The sequence below is a fragment of the Vicugna pacos genome, chromosome 17 (assembly GCF_048564905.1).
Source record: "Vicugna pacos chromosome 17, VicPac4, whole genome shotgun sequence".
Taxonomy (NCBI): domain Eukaryota; kingdom Metazoa; phylum Chordata; class Mammalia; order Artiodactyla; family Camelidae; genus Vicugna; species Vicugna pacos.
Window position 1 is genome coordinate 41,378,119 of NC_133003.1, and position 20,727 is coordinate 41,398,845.

Below are 20,727 nucleotides of genomic sequence, written 5' to 3' on the forward strand. Positions count from 1 at the left end.
ACATGATAATGATTATGTATCAGAACTACAGAGAACAGTACCTTTAGTTCCACAAGACCAATGAAATTCTCCTCAGGTGTATTTCAAAAATGGCTCTTGTGATTATATCTTCTGGGAACACTTGAGTGTCACCCAAGAATCTACTGACACTAGAAAACTTGCAAATAAATGTAAAAAACTAGGTATTCTTGTATCCAATCACCATGTTTAAAAAATAATATGTAAATGGCTAAACAGCAACACAATTTAAAAAGATATGTGGAGTTCATTTGTGCAGAAAGAAACAGAAATATACTGCAAAACACCGTGATTCGTAATGCTGAAGATATGTAACATATTTGTAAATCTGAAATCTCAATATTTTAAAGATATCAAGTTTCTCAAAATAACATGCTAATGTCAGATAATTTCAATCAAATTCTTAAATTTTTTTAAAATGTGAAGACTCTGAGTTTTGATGTGCATTTAGAAGAATGAGTGTATTTGAAAAAATACATACTTTTTCTTTTTTGGCAAAATGAGTTGTATAATGGGGGACTTGTCCTACAAATTATTAAAACATTATGGAATTAAACTAGGTATAGCATTTAAAGTATCATAGTGGCACTGTAGGAATAGAAGAATAACATAAGATAAAGAGTTCATAAACTGACCCATGCATGTATATATGTATGCATGTATTTATGTCTATACGAATAAATCTGTATGATTAGTATATGATTGAGGTGGCATTTCAAAGAAGTAGGGAAAGAATGGATTATCCACTCAAGAGTGTTGGGATAACTAGGTATCCATATGACAAAAATGATGTCATATCCCTATCTTGCATTTTACATAAAACTCCAGATGAATTAAAATTAAAATTTAAAAATATCACAGAGATACTAAAAGAAAAATACAGTTGAACATATTTGTAATTGGAGACTTTATTAATAATGACCAGGCAGAAAAGTATATAGAAAAATCAGAGATTTTACTATATAAAATTTTAATTCTCTAATAAGGCAAAATAAACTAACATAAATGAAGTCCACTAAATAAAGTAACAAAAGGTAACAAATTAGAAAACAAATGTGCCATGTATAACAAACAAAATGCTAACCATCTCAAAAATATAAGGAATGATTTAAAGGCACTGTTTTTATAGTTTAAGTTCTTTTTTCTTACAAAAAAGATTATTTCTGGGGTCTTTATAACAGGGAGATGCTTACACTGTAACATTAATAGAAAAAAAAACCAAATCTGTCTGTAGCGTAGCTATCAATTATGAAAAAAAAAAAGAATGAGTAACCAAAAAATCAGGCAGAATACACAGACTAAAATGATGGCTAGTTTGGCAAAGTGGTACTATGGGTGATTCTACCTTTGTGAGTTAAACCTGCTAAGTTTTCTACATGCTCTATAATAAGCATCATTGCTTTTATCATCTGTAAAAAAAAAAAAGCAAAACATCACAAATTCTTTTTTAGTTTAAAGTACCTACAAGGGAAAAGCTTGGCTTCATTTTGAAATCTTAACTTTTTATATGTTCCTCAGTTTAACTATATACAGAGACTGTGTGCCAATAAATACCTCCTTTCTCCATGTGTGCAATTCTCCTATGTCCAAACAGTTGTCCTCCTTAATAAATCTATAATTTTGCCAAAAGCAAAAGAAGCTACACTTGTGCACATATGTGTATTGGAAATAAATTGCTATAATATAACAGCTACATTATTCCTCATTGCTAATAATTATTTGTTTCTGCTAGAGGAAGAAGGCAATAAAGAAAAGATATACAGGAGAATTTCAGCTGTGAACATGTACTTACTTCTTTTCAGGGATAAAATGACAACACCACCTCATTTGTTACACTGTATCTTTAAAACTATACAAAGGACTAAAAGAACAATGAAAGTTCTCTTTCTCAGCATCCAGTTCTTAGACCGGAGGTTTGGAAGAGTGATGTGGCAGAATCGAAGGGGTCCTGTATTCTCCCTGACAAGTGAACACTGAAGTCGTCTTTTGGTTTTAGTATTCAACTGGGATTTGTTGTATTTTTCTATGTAATGTCCAAGAGAAAGCAATGTGGAACTGCAGAGACACAATGAACCGAGGAATACATAATCTTAGTGGTAGTAGAAGAATCATAACTGAGAAAATATGAAGGTGGGAGTGAAATATAAGTGTGGCAAATGTTCTTCGCAGAAGATCCAGCATTTTTTGTTTTGTTTTGTTTTTGCCCCTACAGAAGCATCTTAAACAGCAAGTTTAGAATGTACTGGTAAATAAATACTTGATGGTAAAATATCACACTACATTGCAGGCATGCAATGATACCTCAGTGTGATAAAATATAACACCTTGTTGACATTTCAAGAAACCATTTTCTCTGTCCTGTTTGGAGAAGGCGCATATCACAGAGGCCATATAAACATGGGATGTTCTCCAATGAGGGTTGATGGTTGTGAGCAACATGATGAGCCTCTAGTTAATCTTTATTTGATCAGATATTTTCCAGCTTAGCCAGAACGGTCCAGGCAATCACTGATTTCCTGCAGTCAACTTATAACTTGGGGTAGAAAGGACCTTAAGAGGTCATTAGAAATGCTTGAACAAATTCTGCTCCATGGTGGGAGGCTGCAAACTTCAAGCTCATGTGCTTCAAAGGAAATTAATTTCCCATTGGTCTTGCAACTCTGTGTTGTATAAATCCCTGGATTTAAGACTAGGAATATTTCTGATGTGCTTTTGAAAATCTGATCTAACTGGCGTTTAAACAAAGGGAAACAAAATTCTCCAGAACACAGCACTGTAGGCCTTTAATAAAAGGTTTGTGCTGAGTAAATCTTATCCCTGGATTATCTCCCTAGTACAGTAACTGGTTGGTTTCTAAAAGGTATCACGGAAATAAGAAAGAAAAGAATAGGGCATACTCAGGAGGCAGTACATGTTTTAATTCCTTCAACTGCACTTGGATTTGGAAGCTGTCCCTGTTCTTGGAAAGGACATGACTGAGGCCTGAAGCTGGCTTGCAATTTGAATGTCTCTTGATGTATTTCCAAACTGGACCAGATTGCTGGAGACATTCTCATATTCATTCACACCCAACCCCCTCAATCTTAGCAGAGATCATGCTGAAACTTTGTAAACTGACTTGGAATTCTTCAGAAAATGTCCCCTATTTTCCATGTGGAATCTTTATGCAACTTTGTTCAAGAATTCCTTTCTCTTCTTCAGGAAAATTACCCTGTAATTCCAAAAGAATGTTCATAGAATTCACCTGCCCTTCTGTCTCCCAGTGAAGCCTCCCACTGTTCCAGAGACCATTTGAAGGTTGCTTCCTTAAGTCTTACTAGTATTCTACTAGCACTAAAATAGAATAATGATTGTCTATACACTTATCAACTCTATTATATTTTTTTCAATTCCAAATGGAAAGGTTCTCAAGTCCTCCTGCCAACACACTACACACAGCTTAGAAGCAGCAGTTTTCCATGACACAAATAGTTCAAGAATTTTGCATATGTGTAAGGGTTGTATGTTATGTCTCCTATCAGGATGTCTTATCAAAGCCCTAATAACCCCATTGCTAGCTGTCCCAATTCCTATTAAAATAGATTCAAGGAATCAGTCTCTAATCATGCGCGTAAGACCTGGAGTTTCACAAATGTAATGAAAAGATATACGTAGATCCTGTTCTTTGGGCAGAACCCTCCCACATTTTCAGTTCCACGTTTTCTCTACATAATCCTCTCAACTGAAATTTCCAGCCTGTCTGTTTAAGGCTTGCTTCCTTTGATGAGGAAGTCAATTCTTGACTTGTTTTCAAGTTCTCCCAAGTTGGAGATATCTGCATATCCAGCAAGTCTTGCATTTCATCGACCCCTTTTACTTCCTGGAGATTTCCTCCACTATATTATGATGTTCTGATCATAATGACTTGGTTTTAGCAAGCCAGCATTTCTTTCAATTTAGTTGAGAATTCTTAATGATGTCTCATAGCTTGGAATACATACCTCCAAATATAACTTCATTAAGAATCAGAAAGACGTCATGGATATTTTGATGCCTTTCAACGGCTTTTGGAGATATGGGATTCTGCTTCTGCTATTCTTCAATAATAGAAAGATTAACAAAGCCTTAATTTTACCCTCTGGATGTTACAATTCTCCTTATGTGTTTGTATCTTGTTCTAATAGTCCTTTAACTTTCCTTATTCTCTACTCTGGTACTATAGAGGACAAAATCGTCTCACTGCGTGGCTAAGGACTGTTGAACTTTGATCTCCTGCCTAATCTATGGTGAGGAATCCAAGATTCACAACCACAGTTATGGAAAACCACAAAACAATTTAGCCTGCTTACCTGCACTGGATTAAGAAAACTCATAAAAATTCTGTGTTATAGCCATGGGAAAAACAAAATATATCACATGAGCATCTGTAAGGGGTTGGCAATATTAAGTATGTGCCAAGAATTAACATTTCATGTTTATACCAGATGTCAGGCATACCACTCCTCTCTCTGGGCTGTCAAAAAGCATAATACAGAGAGAAAAGGTCAAAGAATCCTGGGAGATGCTAGTGGTGCTTAAAGGTTATAATGATTGAAAAAGATTGCTTTAAGTCTACATATATCACCACTTCAGCTGTCATTCCACATCTCAAGTGGAAACAGAAGAGGCCTTCTTAAGAGATGTGTGGAATACGATATATTTTGGCAACAGTGTTGAAAGCATACTCTGGATACTATAAGCCAGGCACCATGGGTCCCTTGTCTGAAGATCAATGATTGTAAGCTGATTGATGGACTAGTTTCCTCACCAGAAAACACCAGCCTGTTGTTATTACTATAACAGATGTATTGTGATCCACACATAATTAATTGAATTTATAAAATGCCAGAAGTATATTAACTAGTCAAAGCATCCCTTAATTTTCTTCCCCAGTTTTCATGGTGATATAATGAAGAAACCACTCCCTAACACATCCAGAATTCTACAGCCAAGATGAATCTGAGCAAATTCATGTAAATGACTCCACTTGTTCACTGACAAAATAAGATATACTTGTCCTCTATCTCTTCCCCTTCCTCCCTCCTTCCTTTCCTTCCTTTATCTTTATAATTTGTCAGTACAGAATCCTATCTTTAAAGAATATTCATATAGGATGACAACATTTAAATTATGTAAAAACAGAACTGTTCTACTTGAAGAGAAGTTGGGGAAATTCAAGGTCTGTACACTAAGCTGTCCCCTGTCACAAACTCTTGGACCATATGGTAGACGATTTTTTGAAAATTACTGGTGTGCATGATTTTCAACCTAGGTGAGCATTTCCTGAAGTGTACTTCTCAGAACACTTGGTCCTGCAAGATGAGACAGAGACAAAGGGTCCTCTTGTCAGGTAAATTTGGGAGAAGCTGCACATTAGACCCCTCCTCTAGGATACATAAAACTATTACTGTACTAGTCAAAGCTCTGAGAAATTTAAAAAAAAAAAAAGATGCTTTCTTTTGCTTTACCCAGCATTTTTGAAAAAGTGTTTTGCTTAAAAAACAAAACAAAACAAAACAAAATCTAACTCTTTTGCATGATGCCTATTACTATTTCAAAAGAACACATAGTGAAAAATGTTGCTCAGTGTCACACAAATGGTCTGTGAGTAAAAGTAAAAGGGAAAATCAGGAGTCTGTGGTAGGAACACAGACTTTACCTTCACCAACTATATTTAATGTACCAACCCACGTATTAGCCGGTCTTGGCAGGGAGACAGTGCACAGTAAGGTCCCTTATTGGTGGACGGTGATCATTACTAGGCAGTGCAGAGAGTATGAGGCATGTCGTGTGAAAATCGAAGGGGAAATTAAAAGGAATAAGAGCAGTGGGTTGCAAAATGCATAATACTTCCAAATATAATAATGTCACTGAACACATTAAGATTATGTTAGGAAAATGAGAAAAAAAATCCTTGAATTTCTAGATTTACATAAAAATTTACATTAGGAACAACAAATTATTTACTTACAACTACAATAAAAGAATCGGTTATGTTTCTGTTTAACTACTGTGCTTCCTCTTGGGAATGCGATGCTTCTTCATGGGAGTCGGGCTTTAGCTGACACCTATCACTGACCTTCCGAGTCCATTCTTTTCCAGATAAAATCGAATGCAGTCTCAAAAATGAGGGAGTTTGTACTAACATATAATAAAATCTCACACGTGAGACACTCACATGACTTTGTTGTGTTTAGCTGATTGGTTTACCCCAGCTTTGGGGGCATTAAACATTTGCTAAGAAAAGTAATAATGTAAACTGGACGAGAAAGGGAGCATGCTTAATTACTTCAGAAAACAGATGTAAAATGTATTTTGAAATTGTCTCCAGAAGGATTGAGATGCCACTTTCAAAAACTGCAGGCCTCCAGAAGCCCGCAACTAGCGGCTTTAACTAGGTTTGTTTAGAATTATTTTATGTATTCCTGAACTTAATAAACGTGAACTTTTAAAGGCTATAAACAATACTCTTAACTGTCTCTCAGATTTGTATTCACTTAAACTGTTGAGTGAATGAGCCGTTTTTTTTTTCAGACTAGCATTAAGTAAATGTCCTTGAAGAAGAAATGTCCTTCTAACTATGGCCCACAGGCTAAAGGTCACCCTCAAACCATGTTCTGTTTGACCCACATTGTTAACATTTTGGAAGATTTTGCCAACATGTAGTTTCTAGCTCTTCTTGCTTTCTCCATGGTATAATCAGCAGGGACTGAGTAGCATTTGAACCCTTTAGGTGGTAGCACTTTGGGAGGACCATTTTTCATCATGATATATTGTCGTTCTGATGTTTTCTTGTTGGAAGAGTTGGGATAATATAAACTACTTATTGCATCCAGATTTCTTTCAAAATGGGGAAATCCAAAGAAAGACTACAAAGGCCAAATGGCTAAAGAGAAAAATGAGAGAGAATATAGAGTCAGTCATCTTAATTATTAAGATTCTTTGTTGCTCCTCTCCGTGACAGAATGGTTTCTGGCCATCTGATCAGCGCTGGCCATAATGCATGCTTTGCAAAATAGAATGAAAGCAGAAATGATGTATATACCACCTGTGAAAAGACTGAACGGTTCCGACAATTTCCTTCCTTCCTGCCGTGCAAATGGCATATCCCAGAGAGGGGCTGCTTTTTCCCCAAACAAAGAAGTCATGTGGAATATAGCTGCAGCCAACCCACAGCCTAGAGCCTACCAAATTGGAAATAAATCCTCATTATTATAAGCCATTAAGACTTTGGAGTCATTTGTTACTGCAACAGAACCCAGTAAAATCTGACTGATAAGGAGCAAATTTCATATAAATAGTGAAAAATAGCTCTGTGTGTTTAATATGCAGAATGTGTCTACATCTAATGAGTTTAACTTAAGAGGACAACAGGAAAAAAGCCACAGTAAGAACTGTAACCAGCAAATGGAAAATATGTGTGACAAAACTCTTAATAAACTCAGTAAAGAACTGTATTTTCTATGTTTTAAAAAATGCATACAAAGTAAATGATGCTGTTAAGTGCTTTCACTATGTTACTGGGAGAAAAAATTGCCCAAGTCTCAAAACTGGCCCTGCTCATTTCTCTGAATCACTTGGCTGGCCTCTGCAGACCTCGGAGGAAATGGAAAGGTGATCACTGGGATGAATCCATGGATGCATTTAGAAACGGATTCCTGTAATCTTACTGAAAACTTCAGATGATTCATTTCACAATGTCTTAGTTTTAAATCCTGGTATCATTTCAAAGCCCAACTTCCTAACGTTAATAGGGAAGAGATTTTAAACAAGAGCGAGGCCTCAAAGGGAAAAGAGAAAGTGATGGGTTTTGAAACTCCCATCTACGCGATCCATCTGTGTTTTACTCCAGAGAGGCACACCCTCTTCAGATGAACACACACACAAGCACACAGACACAGTGACAACAATAAACAAGTCCGAACTACTCAGGGATGAGATGGCAAGCAGTGCCCGGGGATTAAAAGCTGTACAAACGTAATCCATGCTCAGTCCCTGTGATTATCCACAAGCCCAGCCGACTGCCAAGAACCCGTCAGACTAACTGCTTGACACCTGGGAGGGTGGGTGAGCACCAGGGAACACTGAGCTGTGCACCTAGGCACACCAGCCACCATGCCCCCTAGGGCAGCTAATGTGAATGAGGAAAAAATTCAGTGGAGATAGGAACTGCCTGGCTCGTAAATAAATGAACATCAATGTCCCACAGAAGCTCAGTTCCACTTCCCTGTTAAAGACCCAAATGTCCTACTTAATAAAATGCAACGCTGAAATATTTGAACACTTCTACTGGCTCCATAATAAGTGACATTCCTCTCTTCCTTGAAACATTTCTTTAACACATTTAAATTTATATCACTTGATGACAGTGTGTATCAAAGTGTGGCTCGAGGCCCAGCTGGGTTGAAAATCCCCTGGTTCATCTATAAAGAGTGTGGATTCCCAGGAAAAAACCCCACACTACAGAACCAGAGTCTCTGAGAGTGAGATTGTGGAACATACTTTTCTAACAAGTCCAGTTGCTCACACACATTGCCCCTTTAGACACACTGTCTATGTCTCCGGTCCTAACGTGCTTGTGCTTATTTTCAAAAGCACAGCTCTACCTAAGCATGGCAGAGTGCGCCAGCTATACTCCCAGTCCATCCCCACTTCTCCCTTGGCACAGAGTGGACCTCCTCTGCTCTTGGTGTGACATGCGACTGACGACCAATCAGCAGAGTGTGCACAAAGGTGACAAGTCCAAGAAAACCACCCGGGTGACTTCTCTCCCCCTTTTTTCTCGATCAGCTTGACTAAGACAGAGGCAGTGACCATGGATTTTAGATGCTGAAATGAAGAGGCGTTTTCATGGATGGAGCCAAGATCTAGGATCAAAAACACTTAGTTTGGACTTTGAGCAAGAAACACAGTTTGGTTTAAGCTAATATATTTTCAGGTTTCTTTGTTACAGTAGCTCATGCAATCTTAATTAAAACTAAGAATATGTAAATGCATTTGTATGGCAAAGCAATGAATGTTTAACTGTTCCTCTTGCTAGTGGAGGAATTGATTCTTAGGTTTCACCTAGTGCTACTATGGTGTTTTGTTTTTTCCCTGACAAAAAGCACCAACTAATAATCATCCTTAATTTCTGCTTAAGATGTTAGGAATCAAAGCCTTTACCACCCTTAATTTGTACTAAATTAACAATGCAATTTTTACTTACAGCAGAAAACATCAGTTAGAGCTCTGCTATGTTTAAGTCAACTCTTGTTGAAGTACTATTGCTGTAACAGTGGATTTAAACTTTCAGCTTACGCATATAAATGTTTTTTTTTTTTTGGATGAGCCTAAGGCTCCTTCTGACTTCTGTCTGCGGGTGGATGGAATCACAGCAAGGAAAACTCGGTGGTCTTTAGAGTGGGAGAAAATGATTTTCTCACCAAACTATGGCAGACCATTTAAGGGATCTGAGGAGAAAATGGAAGGGGTGAGCACGAAGCCACACCGCTGTGATGAAATATTTGTGGAGTGGTCGGTGGTAGCCTTGAAATTCTGGAGTAACTCACACTCCCAGGCTGAATATGTAAGTAGTAATGAATGCACAGTTTCTTCAAATTGTCTTCTGTGACCCTGCCTCCTTGCAGGGCTATTTGTGCTGTGTTCATTGCTGACTCCAATCATAAAAAGATGCCGGAACAGCCCAAGGACACTTGTTGAGACCTGCAGCCTCTGTTCCTTTACTTTTTTATATTAAATTTCCTATTCTCCTTACATCAGTTATGTTACTTACCCCCTGACCCCACCACCCACCCCTACTGGTGTAGCTCTAACAATAAAGTCCTTTGCAGTAGCTATGAGGCTTTGGTTGTTGGAAACAGAAACCACCAGACTCAGTTTAAAATAAAGAAGGTTCCAGAATATACATCCACATCCTAGGGCTGTTGCATAGCACCCAAGGGCAAGAAAACAGCTGCCAAGGGAGAAGGGTGGAGAGCCTGAGGCTGGGCAGTCATCAGTCTTTACTCTCTGCCCGGTCTGTTTTCAGCCTCTGCAGGGCCACTTCTCTGCTCCATGCGCACCAGCTTTCTTGGCATGACAGAAGGAGTCTACCTCAAACTCCCAAACTCAAAAATGTAGCCTGTCACCTCAATTAGCAAATCTCCTGTAGAGAGCATCTCATTGGATGCAGCTCATATCAGGGGCCCTCCTTGGGCCAATCAGCTGAGGCCAGCTGGAACTGCCTACATGTGTGGGTCCCGCCTGTGGAGGGGAGGGATTTTCCCCAAGGACAGACCGTCATTGATGCTTGTACAGGCCGGGCACCTCTATCTCTAAGGGTAACTGTCGTTAACTGTTGTTAAACAAAAAACAGTCAAGTTCTTAAATCCCCAACCACAGATAATTCAACCATTATGGTTGGAGGAAGGAAACCCAAACGTTTTTTAGAATCATGTTGTCTAAAATGGGGTACAAATATTCCAGACAAATGGACAAATTGTACCCTTGGGTACATGAAGAAAATATAATAAACCCTCCTTACAGATTTATTTATGTATTTAAAATTTTTCTACCTAGTAAACATATTAGGAACACATATTTTTATCTATATAAAAATCAAACATTTCAAACCATTCACATATATTACCTTCTTAAATCCTCACAACCATCCTTTAGGGATAAGTTCTGTGCTATTCCCCTTGTTTACACGTAAGAAATAGAGATTCAGAGGTTAGGCAACTTGCCCAAAGTTTGCAGTACTGTCATTTAGAACTGGAACTCAGTCTAGTCCCTAGATGCCTGGCTTATACTCACTATGCCTCCCAGGTATGTTTGAGTGTGTGCACCTGGGTGTGTGTTGGGTGCTGGTGCTTAAAAATGTTTTAATTGTATCAGTGCATCTACCAGAGGATTTCGAGAACACTGTCCTAGAATGCAGAAAATGTGTAAACCAAAAAACTGAAGCCTATAATTTTTGTAAGCACGAGAAAATTTTCCATCAAAAAGCAACAGATCTAGGTCTAACGCCCAAATTTACTGATGCATGCGTGTCTTTGGACAAATTACCTAACCACTCTGAGCCTCAGCTTGTCCAGGTTGAATGAGAATGATACTCCCTTCCTTGATGGTATGAGCAATGAACCCAGTGTCCAGATGAATAACGGCACATACTGCTGAAATCGCAGGGTTAACCAGTCACCTGCAGGCCCACCTTTCTCACTTCCTGTGGGGCCACGCCCCTGAGGACAGAGGGATTCCTAGTTACCTTTCTATTTCCTGCACCCTGAGGGAAGTGCATTTCACTTGGGGAGCACTTTGGGTGGGGTTCAAAACATAATGATTTGAATACATTCCTATCAAGTTTATCAGCAGTGCTCTCAGTTTTTTCTCTATTAAATACTAAGATCATGCAAGTAAAGGGCCATGTTTATATTACAGTGAAATAGAATTATAAGATGTAAAACATCTTCTACACATCAACTGATATTTGATGGATGCATGAGTAAATCAAAACAGGAATACAGTGGGTGGATCAAAGGATGGATGGATGGATGAAAGAAGGAAGCAAGGAAGGAAGGAGGGCAAACTCAACTCAGAAAATATTTTAAATTCATAGTTTCCACATTCAACGACTTTGGAGAAACTTAGAATTCCTCATCTCCATTTCCAACTACAAAATGGATGTTCAACAATTAAGATTATTCACTCCAATAGATACTCCCTTTAGAGATCAAAATATTTTGATGTTATCCACACAGTAGCAGCTGAGGTGTATGTGTCAATTGATTCAGAACATACCTGTCTGAATGCTACTATGAATCTGTTAATATTCTGGAGCCTTGTAAATGTCAACAGTCATATCAGCACCGGCATGTATTCAAAAAAAAAAGTTTTACAATTGTGATATATTATTTACTGAGTCTGTAGATGGATTCTCTAACTCTTTGCCACGACATGTTAACATACCCCTAACTCCTAAGGTCAGGAGCAATAAATTAGGAGCGATAAATTAGGAGCAAAATCCTGTAGTGCAGAGGGATGCTTATTCCTCAGCAACCCACCTGCTTTACCTTTATCTTACAATTTGTGATGATACAAATGCCTGCTACGATGCAAATTTCAGATACTCTGCTTTAGGGAAGGGGAAACCAGTGGTGCAACTATCATGAGAGCCATAAAGCACATTCTGCCCATGAACACATTACGTATTCTTTACTTTGAAGTTTTGTAAAAAGCTACTGTTTTAGGTTTGACCAAATTACAAACGTGAACAGGAGAGGAGTGTAGTTCAAGGAAAAATGAGTGCCTAAGACAAGACGGTACTAAGCTTATACATGATTTGGGGAAATTATCGTTTTGAATAAAAACCACATCCAAGAACACTAGCTAATGTCTCGTCACCTTGACGAAAGGTCTAGCAACTGGACAAGTCTTTCTAGAACATTCCTACTTAGCACCTTTTCTTCAGGTTCCCCCATCTTGGCTACCTGAGATGACTTTTGTTTTTTGGTCTTAGGGAAAGGAAAAAAAAACAAACAAAAAAGATGTTGATACAGTGGGTGTAAATCCCATGCCATCTGGTTATGATGCTAACAGTTCTCACCTCGGTCACACCGGGATTTACAAAGCAATTTTTAGCATGAAGTCGCTTCCTCCTCTATTACCTGCTGTTTGGCCTCTCACATTCTCCTTTTCACATCCCAAAGGCTATGTTGTTCTAAGTGGATGGCTGTGTCCAGGGCTGTCATTGCCAGAAGAGTATGCATAGGAGCTGAGACCAAAGTTGTTGGCTTATGAGGCACTGGGAAACACTAAGGACCATTCTTTATTCAGAGTGAATCTCAGCAGCCATCCTTGGACAAAAACCAATTCCATTATCATGTGTGTCTTCAATAACCTGATTCACTTACGAATCCCTATCTAATTAGTATCTATCACGCAGGGCCCACACACTAGTCTTGTGTCCTTATTTACACGCGGTAATTTTTCTTGTGCACCTTGATTTCTAACGATCTTGTAGTGATGTCACCAACTGTGCGGTAATTACACAAATTCCCAGATTTCCACACTACTGGTAATTCGATTAATAATTAAGCTACAGAGAATCTGTGCCTGGTACCTTATTTTAGGCTTGTCAATTTCTGGTTTCCAGCTAATTTTCAAGAGGATGCTAATTCCTTTTGCGTTAGAGAGGTGCTGGATTATTCTGCAGGGAAGACAATGAAAAGGAAGAGGCAGAAAATGTCACAGAATGAGTGGGAGACAAGACTGCTCTCCAATGACAACAACCTGTGTTGCTTAGGAGTCATTGGGACTCCCAGGAAACATTTCTAATTGTCACCCATCATGAAACAATTTTTCTATTTTACAGCATCAAATAAATGGCGACTGCTCTTAAGCAAAGCAGCCCCAGGTTGCTGCTACTTCCTTATAAATAATCTGCATAGACAAGTTAGTTAAGGGAGTATGGATAACATAGGCAGTTTTCATGCTTGGGACTTCTATATAGGCTCTTTCCTTGCCCGTCCCCCTTGTCACTTATCAGTTCCCTCCCATACTTTTAATTAAAAGAATCTCCTAGCAGATGATTTATTTCTGCCAGCACACTGCTTAGCATCTAAGTAACACTCAATAAATAGAAGGCATTATTATTATTATTTGCTATTATCATTATTATTTTGCCCTTGTGTCTACTCTGTGACTTTGTTCAAAAATTTGCTGGATGAATGACACATGATGGTGTCTTCAATAATCAGAAAATAATCAAAAACAAAATTAAAAATTTCCAACCACTGAGAAGGGACGAAGTAGAACTGGAGAAACGTGACAAAGTGAATAAAAGAAATACAGTGGTGAAGATAGAGAAGGACAGGTCATGTCCTGCAGGGATGGTGGGACTTTGTGAGAAGAGGACAAAACGGATCACAGCATGGGTTGGGAGTGCCACATATCGCATGTACCAATAAACCCTGCAGTCACGGCTTCACCTGCTCTGTGACCCACATCCTCCACTGATTTAAAAGTTCTTCAGTCAACAAGGGGTTGAAGCAGGGTTGGTGCCAGCTGCTGTGGTCAGAGTTCACTGTGATCTGTCAGTGTCTGCACCTGTTTGCTTGGCATCCAGGGCATACTGGCTGTTAAATGCTTCTACCTCCAGAAACAGAGTTTGCAGTGCATTCTCAAAAAGCATTTATAACTGGTCAAATCTAAAAAGGATTCCTTTATTCACTTCATGAATGTGTTCATTTGTTCAACTGATATTTACCGACTGCTTGTTACAAATCAGCTTTGTGCTGGGCACTTGGGTGCAGAGCAAACAGGGACCTAGGCTCTATCCTCAAGAAGCTCCCAAGCCAAGGAGTCAGGGCAGAGGATGTAAATTGTGACTCTCTCTAGGTAGACTTGGATCAATGAGAATCATATCTTCAGCATCTCAGCCTGATGTTCTGGCCCTGATCATTTTCTTGCACAATCTAGCACTAAGGAAAGGATGCTTTTGTTCAGTTATTTGCTCTCCGGTGCATGCACCATGTTCTTAAAAGCTAACGTGCCATATCTGGGGAGATTTCTTCCCTTCTTCACCTATAATTCTACTTGACTTCCATGGTCAACCCATACTATGAGCTTTAAAAATGAAAAGAGAACTATATGAAGTCCCCAAGGGCAGAGGTAGATCAGGATGTCATTACTTAGGAAAGCTGTGATTGGCCAACAGTTCTCCAATTTCATGAGAATAGAAAAGATTAATCTTTTGGAACATGTTTTATCTGACAGCTTTTTAAGCATTCTCACTGTGTGCATGTCCAGTCAACTAAAAGGTCCAGTGAATAAATCTAATCATAAAAATGTTTAAAGAAGATCCCTTAGTCAGACTCTTAAATTGGATCAACATTTTCAAAACTCATCATAGACAAGACTGTCCAGCTATTATTTTGTGTTGATTTATAAAATATTAGTTATTTTGATGCCTCCTACTAGGTGTAGTTCTAACCATTATTAGTTTCTATCTAATATATCACTCCTTCTTTTTTTCCCTCATAATAAAAACCCTTCTTTTCTTTTGGAAACTCCATCTTTCTCATCCCAGTGCTTGTCTATAGATGGAGCTGACTCTGGTCCTTTGCTGCAGGGAAAACCTCATAAGCAAAGCTGATCCAATTAAAATCAGGAGCCACTAAGCAACAGGTCCATTAGGATCTTTAGGATTAAGGACCATAAGAGCCTGGAGTTGCCAGGGGCCACCTGTGCCACCAAAGGAGTCCACAAGACAGTGTAATCAATAAGGAGGGAAGCAGAGCCAAGAAACACCAAGAAAGACCAGTTGCTTATGAAATTGGTTGAACCACTGAGTCCAGTAGATAGGGTTCTCAGGGAGCAAATATTAGAGTTTAGAATCAAAGATTTTATCAATGATCATGATCAAAACCTGTGAAAGCAAGGAGGCAGAAGCAGGATTTGAGACAAAAAAGAAGTCAAAATGTGATGTGATCCAACAAAGCCTTGGTCATCCTGGCAGGAAGCTCTGGACTGAGTACTGTCCACCAGAACTGTCTAGTGTTGGAGAAAAAGGGCTGGCCCCTTATGTCACCACCTTGCTCAGTCACCAGATGTGGGCAGCCCTGGAAGGGTAAGACCACAGGCAAGTGGCTCTCTGCAGCCAAGGCAGATGGGGAAGGAGCTGGGGGCTGCAGGCCACCTTCTGACCCCGTACCCACAGTGAGGCGGCGAGTCCCCCTGGGTGGCACATCTCTGTGTCCACCATACAGCTCTACTAGAAACCACATGATCACCCCAGCTATGTGAGCCTAGAAACTCCCTGTTTTCTTCAAGCCAGTTTGAGCTCAGTTATTTTTATTTCTAATCAAGAGAGTCTATGGTTCCCTTCAAAGTGAAAGTTCCTCTGGAGCTTTAAGATTTCAGCAACACATACACTATTGAAGTAGACTGGGGATCCCAATTTACACCCATACCCACCAGCACGAGGGCAATCATGGCTGATGATCCAGTCCCAGAACTGCAGTGTGCAGCTGGCTCAGACATTCCAAGTGATCAGATACTGAAGATGGGAAATGTTGATTTTACTGGGCTGAGGGCTTTGTGATTAAAACTACCAAGTCTCTGGGGGAAAAGGATTCTGGTTTGTCCAGAGAACAAATAAAGTCCAGCACATTTTCATCTGAATAAACTTTACTATGGTGGGAAGAAAACTCAGTTTCGCCTCTGGTCAGAAGGATCCTCTCTAACCTACTTATCTCTCAGTAATTCTCATCCTTTCCATAACAAAATGATTTTGCTTCTCTGAGAACAGTGATTCGTACACTAATAACACCGCTCTTTGTTCCTACAAGTGACGAAGTTCACAATACTGAGCATGAGAGGAAAATCAAACAAGCACTCCAGGCTCTTCCTGGGGAGTGGCGCTTATTAAATTATTTTCATGTGTGCTGAAGTTCATTTTCACTCTTGGTAGCTATTTTGTTAAGCTTCTGAATTTCCAGCCATATTTTAATTTATACCAATGAGGCACAAAATTTGCAATTCCAACAACTCAATAAAAATGATGGAATATACATACATATATCATTTTCAATATATATTATACATATATCAAGGGATCCAACAGCATATAGCAATAAGCATGTGTAAGATTGTATGTATGAGAGAGGGAGGGGGAGAGAGAGTGAGAGAGAAACCACAAAGACTCCATCCTATGTCATAGCCTACAACTAAATGATAAATGATAACAATGTAAGGATAAGGCATTGTTTAGCACCATTAGGTAATTGAAATGAACTTGAACTTGCCTGCCTTTAGAACCTTCCTTGTTGGAATGGGTAAATTATGTTTATATACTTCTCTGGATAGACAATTTTTTGTAGAGTTTCTCATATTGCAGCTCAGCTGACAGAATCCAATGCTAGGGTTATCAAGTTTCTCGGGGTAATTTATGGAAGCAATAACAGTATATATGCTGTGGCTCTTGCCCTGAAACTTATTTAATAAATACAAAAAGCCAAAAGAGAGCACTTTTTACCTCCAGAGTGTGGTGGGGGGCCGCAGAGCAGGACGACTCCCTGGCCTTCACGGACTGACACTGTACTTCTCATTTTGGTCTTAAAATTTTCAAGATCTGATTCAAAAACAAAACAAAACAGAATTTCAGAAAGGACCACACATTTAAAATGTTCACACAGAGATATTATTTTGTAGAACAATTTTCTTAAAATCCCTTCTCAAGAACTTCAGGGGGAGAATATTCAACATTTGTTTTGAGAAGGAAAAGTAGAATTTTGACTTCTTTATGAAGGCTTCTAGAAATTCAGCAATAGAATAAAAATACATACACACTAATCTGGTAAATTAAGTCTACATATTCTTTTTTATCTGTAGCTGTGAAAAAATACAAACTGCTTTTATTTTTGCCCCCCAAATTTTTTCAAGTGTTTAATAAAGTAATCAAGGCAAACACGATTTTGATCACCGATATTTACTTAAAAAAATTAATTTCTTCCAGTAACAATCCCAGGACAGCTAATTACAATTCACACTCTCCAGCTTAAATTATAGCATGGAGAAAATTCTATTGGCTTCATTTTGAACAAAGCTTAAGACTATGGGGAAAGAAAAAAGAAAAATCTACTGTTTCTCTGAACTTTGATTTAAAAAAAAATACTGTAAGTTCCATAGTTAAAATACTGAGTGGTGTCACTTTCCATATCAGAACAATTGCACTGTCAGTTTGTGAAAGGATATACTCATTTCATAGCTTTTAAGGGTTGATACAAATTGCCTGTAAAAAGCAAAGGCAGTATATGCATTTTAGAAGACAACTTGAAAAATTTCAAGTTTGCTTTGAAAAATGCAAAAACCAAAATCATCATCTTCAGATTCATAAAACTACAAACTGCAGACACAAGAACATTCTAAGCACCATAAATCAATACATCAGAGGGAAATAAGAAGGTCTACATGTTTCATTTTATAGTTACTGAAAAATAGTATTAAATTGTTAGGTTATAAGCATGGAGTAAAAGCAATTCAGCAAAACTCACATATGTGCAACTACAAAAGAAAAAAAGTTGTGCTTATTATTTTATCCACAAGTTACCCGACCAAAATGACACAACATAGCATTATATCATCTTAAATCTGTAACTAAAATGCAACATTATCAAAGCATGAAGGCCCTTGAAGGGCAACTGAGTAGGAACTGCAAACTATATCATCCAAATGTTTCCCAAAGACTAAATGGAGGAGTACATTATATCAGAATGCAGCCCATCCATGGAAAAATTAATTTGAAATTAGTATTTTTTGACAACAAAATACGTATCATAATTACTGATTTCCTATCCAATTCATTGTTTTCTTCCATTACATAACTTAACACCATAGAAGATACTCATCATTGATTTTACCTAGAACATGCAAAAAAAGGATAAAAATAATTTCTAAGGAAACTAATAATGTCTCCTCCCTCCCAAAGATGCAAATCTCTTTTGTCCAAACACTAATATTGTCGGTCACAGGTCTGCCCACTGCTCGAGACACTTGCATTGATACTGTCTCTACAGTACATTAAGGGCAAGGAACATTCTTTTTTGGATATATGATGTGGCCAGTTTGTAGAGCATACGAATCAGGAATAGCAAAGAAAAATCACTGTAGTGGACGTAAGTGTTTTTCAGGGCTTTTTCTGTTGAACACTAAGGACAACAGAGATGAAAGTAGTATCAATATCTAAAAAGTTTCAGATTACCGACATACCCTTGCAGATTATATATGTAACCCAAATTCAAGTCAACACTGCACATGGTCCAATCTTGGCAAGAACTATATTAGAACAAGCCCTGTTTAGGAGTCAAAATAATTAAGAAGTCATTCCAGGTATTATTTGGTAGAAACTTCTCAGATTTTTCTTTCTGTCTCCTCTCTAATTCTTGCAAGCTCTGATATTATTCTGGAACCTCTAATTAGTCAGACGTTAGGAAAAAAAAAACAATGTGATAAAGAGCATCTACAAAGAACTACAACTAGTATCATTTGATGGTGAAAGATTGACTGCATCCCCCCAACATCAGGAATACAGCGATGTTCATTCTTGCCACTGGTACTCAACATCACAACAGAAGTTCTAATCACTGCAATAATGAAAGAAAACAAAATAAGAAGCATACAGTTCTGAAAGGAAGAAAATAAGACTACCCAGATCATTGTTTGCCGATGATATGATGGTTTAAATAGAAAATCAGAGAGAATCTACAAAAAACAAAAAGCAAACAAAAGAACTTCCACTACAAAGTGAGTTAAAAAGGTCACAGGATACAATTCCTAGATAGCAACAAAACATGCAGAAACCAAAATTAAAAACACAAAAGGGGAGGTGCCAGGATGGCGGAGTAGAGACACAGCTCGCCCTCTCCCACAAGTACACCAAGAATTACATCTACAAACCCACTGAATTGCACAGAACACCTACTGAACTCTGGCAGCGTGTCTCTTGCTTCAAAATGCAGGAGGGTCCTCACAAAACCCGGTAAGAGAAAAAAAAGAAAGAAAGAAAGAAAGAAAAAAGAAAAAATCGGTGGGGGATTGGTCCTGCAGGGAGAGAGCAGCGGGTTTTTTGTTCTGTTTCGTTTTTTGGTTTTTTGTAGATACAGACAGGCTTATCCTAAAATTTATAAATAAAAGCACAGACCCTAGAATAGCTAAGATAATCTTGACTAAGAAGAAAAAAGTGGGAGAATCACTCTGCCTAATATTAAGGCTTATTATATAGTCACAGTGAGTGAGACAGCATGGGACTGGCAGAAGGACATACACAGAGATCAATGGAACAAAACAGAGAACCCAGAAACAGCCCCACACAAAAATGCTCAACTGGTTTTTGACAGATGTGCAAAAAGCAATTCAATAGAAGAAAGACAGTCTTTCAAGAAATGGTACTAGAGCAGTTGGGCAACCATAGGCAAAAAAAAAAAAAAAAAAGGAACCCTGTCCTCAACCTCATTCCTATATGAAAATTAACTCAAAAATGGATCATGAACTTATGTGCAAAACATAAAAATAAAGAAATATTATAGAACTTTAAGAGAAAAAGATAGGAGCACATCTTTGGGATCTAGGGTTAGGCAAAAAGTTATTAGGCTTAACAATAATAATTGGACCTCATCAAAATTTAAAACTTTTGCCTTATGAAAGTCCATGGAAGACAATGTAAAGACAGGCAACAGATCAGGAGAAAATATTTTCAACCCACATACCCAGTAAAGGAAGATAATCTGGAATAAATACTCTCAAAACTCAATAGTAAAAACCAAAACTATCCATTTTGAAATTGGGCAAAAAAACAAACAAACAAAAAACAGGCATTTCATTTAAGAAGATACAGAGATGGCAAATTAAGACATGAAAAGACGTTCAATGTCACTAGCCAATAGGGAAATGCAAATTAAAACTGCAACCAGGTATCACTGTACCCCCATTAGAGTAGTTTTTAAAGTAAAATACAGGGACAACACTAAAGCTGGGAAAGGAAGGATGTGGAGAAACAGGGTCACTCACACCTTGTTGGTGGCTGTGGGAGTGTACAGCATTTTACAGCCACTCTGGAAACCAGTTGGGCAGTTTCTTAAAAAGCTAAACACGTGAATACCACCTGACCCAGCAACTGCATGCTTGGGCATGCATCCCAGGGAAATGAAAACA

At 38.2% G+C, this 20,727-nt stretch overlaps 1 protein-coding gene across 4 annotated transcripts in view; it reads right to left on the bottom strand.

The window, feature by feature from the left end:
* CNTN3 (contactin 3) overlaps window positions 1-20,727 on the bottom strand; it is a 299,279-nt gene that overhangs the window by 118,874 nt on the left and 159,678 nt on the right. For all 4 annotated transcript variants that reach the window (XM_072941732.1, XM_072941733.1, XM_072941731.1 and 1 more), the window contains one exon: window positions 17,054-17,149. In XM_072941732.1, coding sequence (XP_072797833.1) covers window positions 17,054-17,149 — 96 coding nt within the window. The remainder of the gene's footprint in view (window positions 1-17,053; window positions 17,150-20,727) is intronic.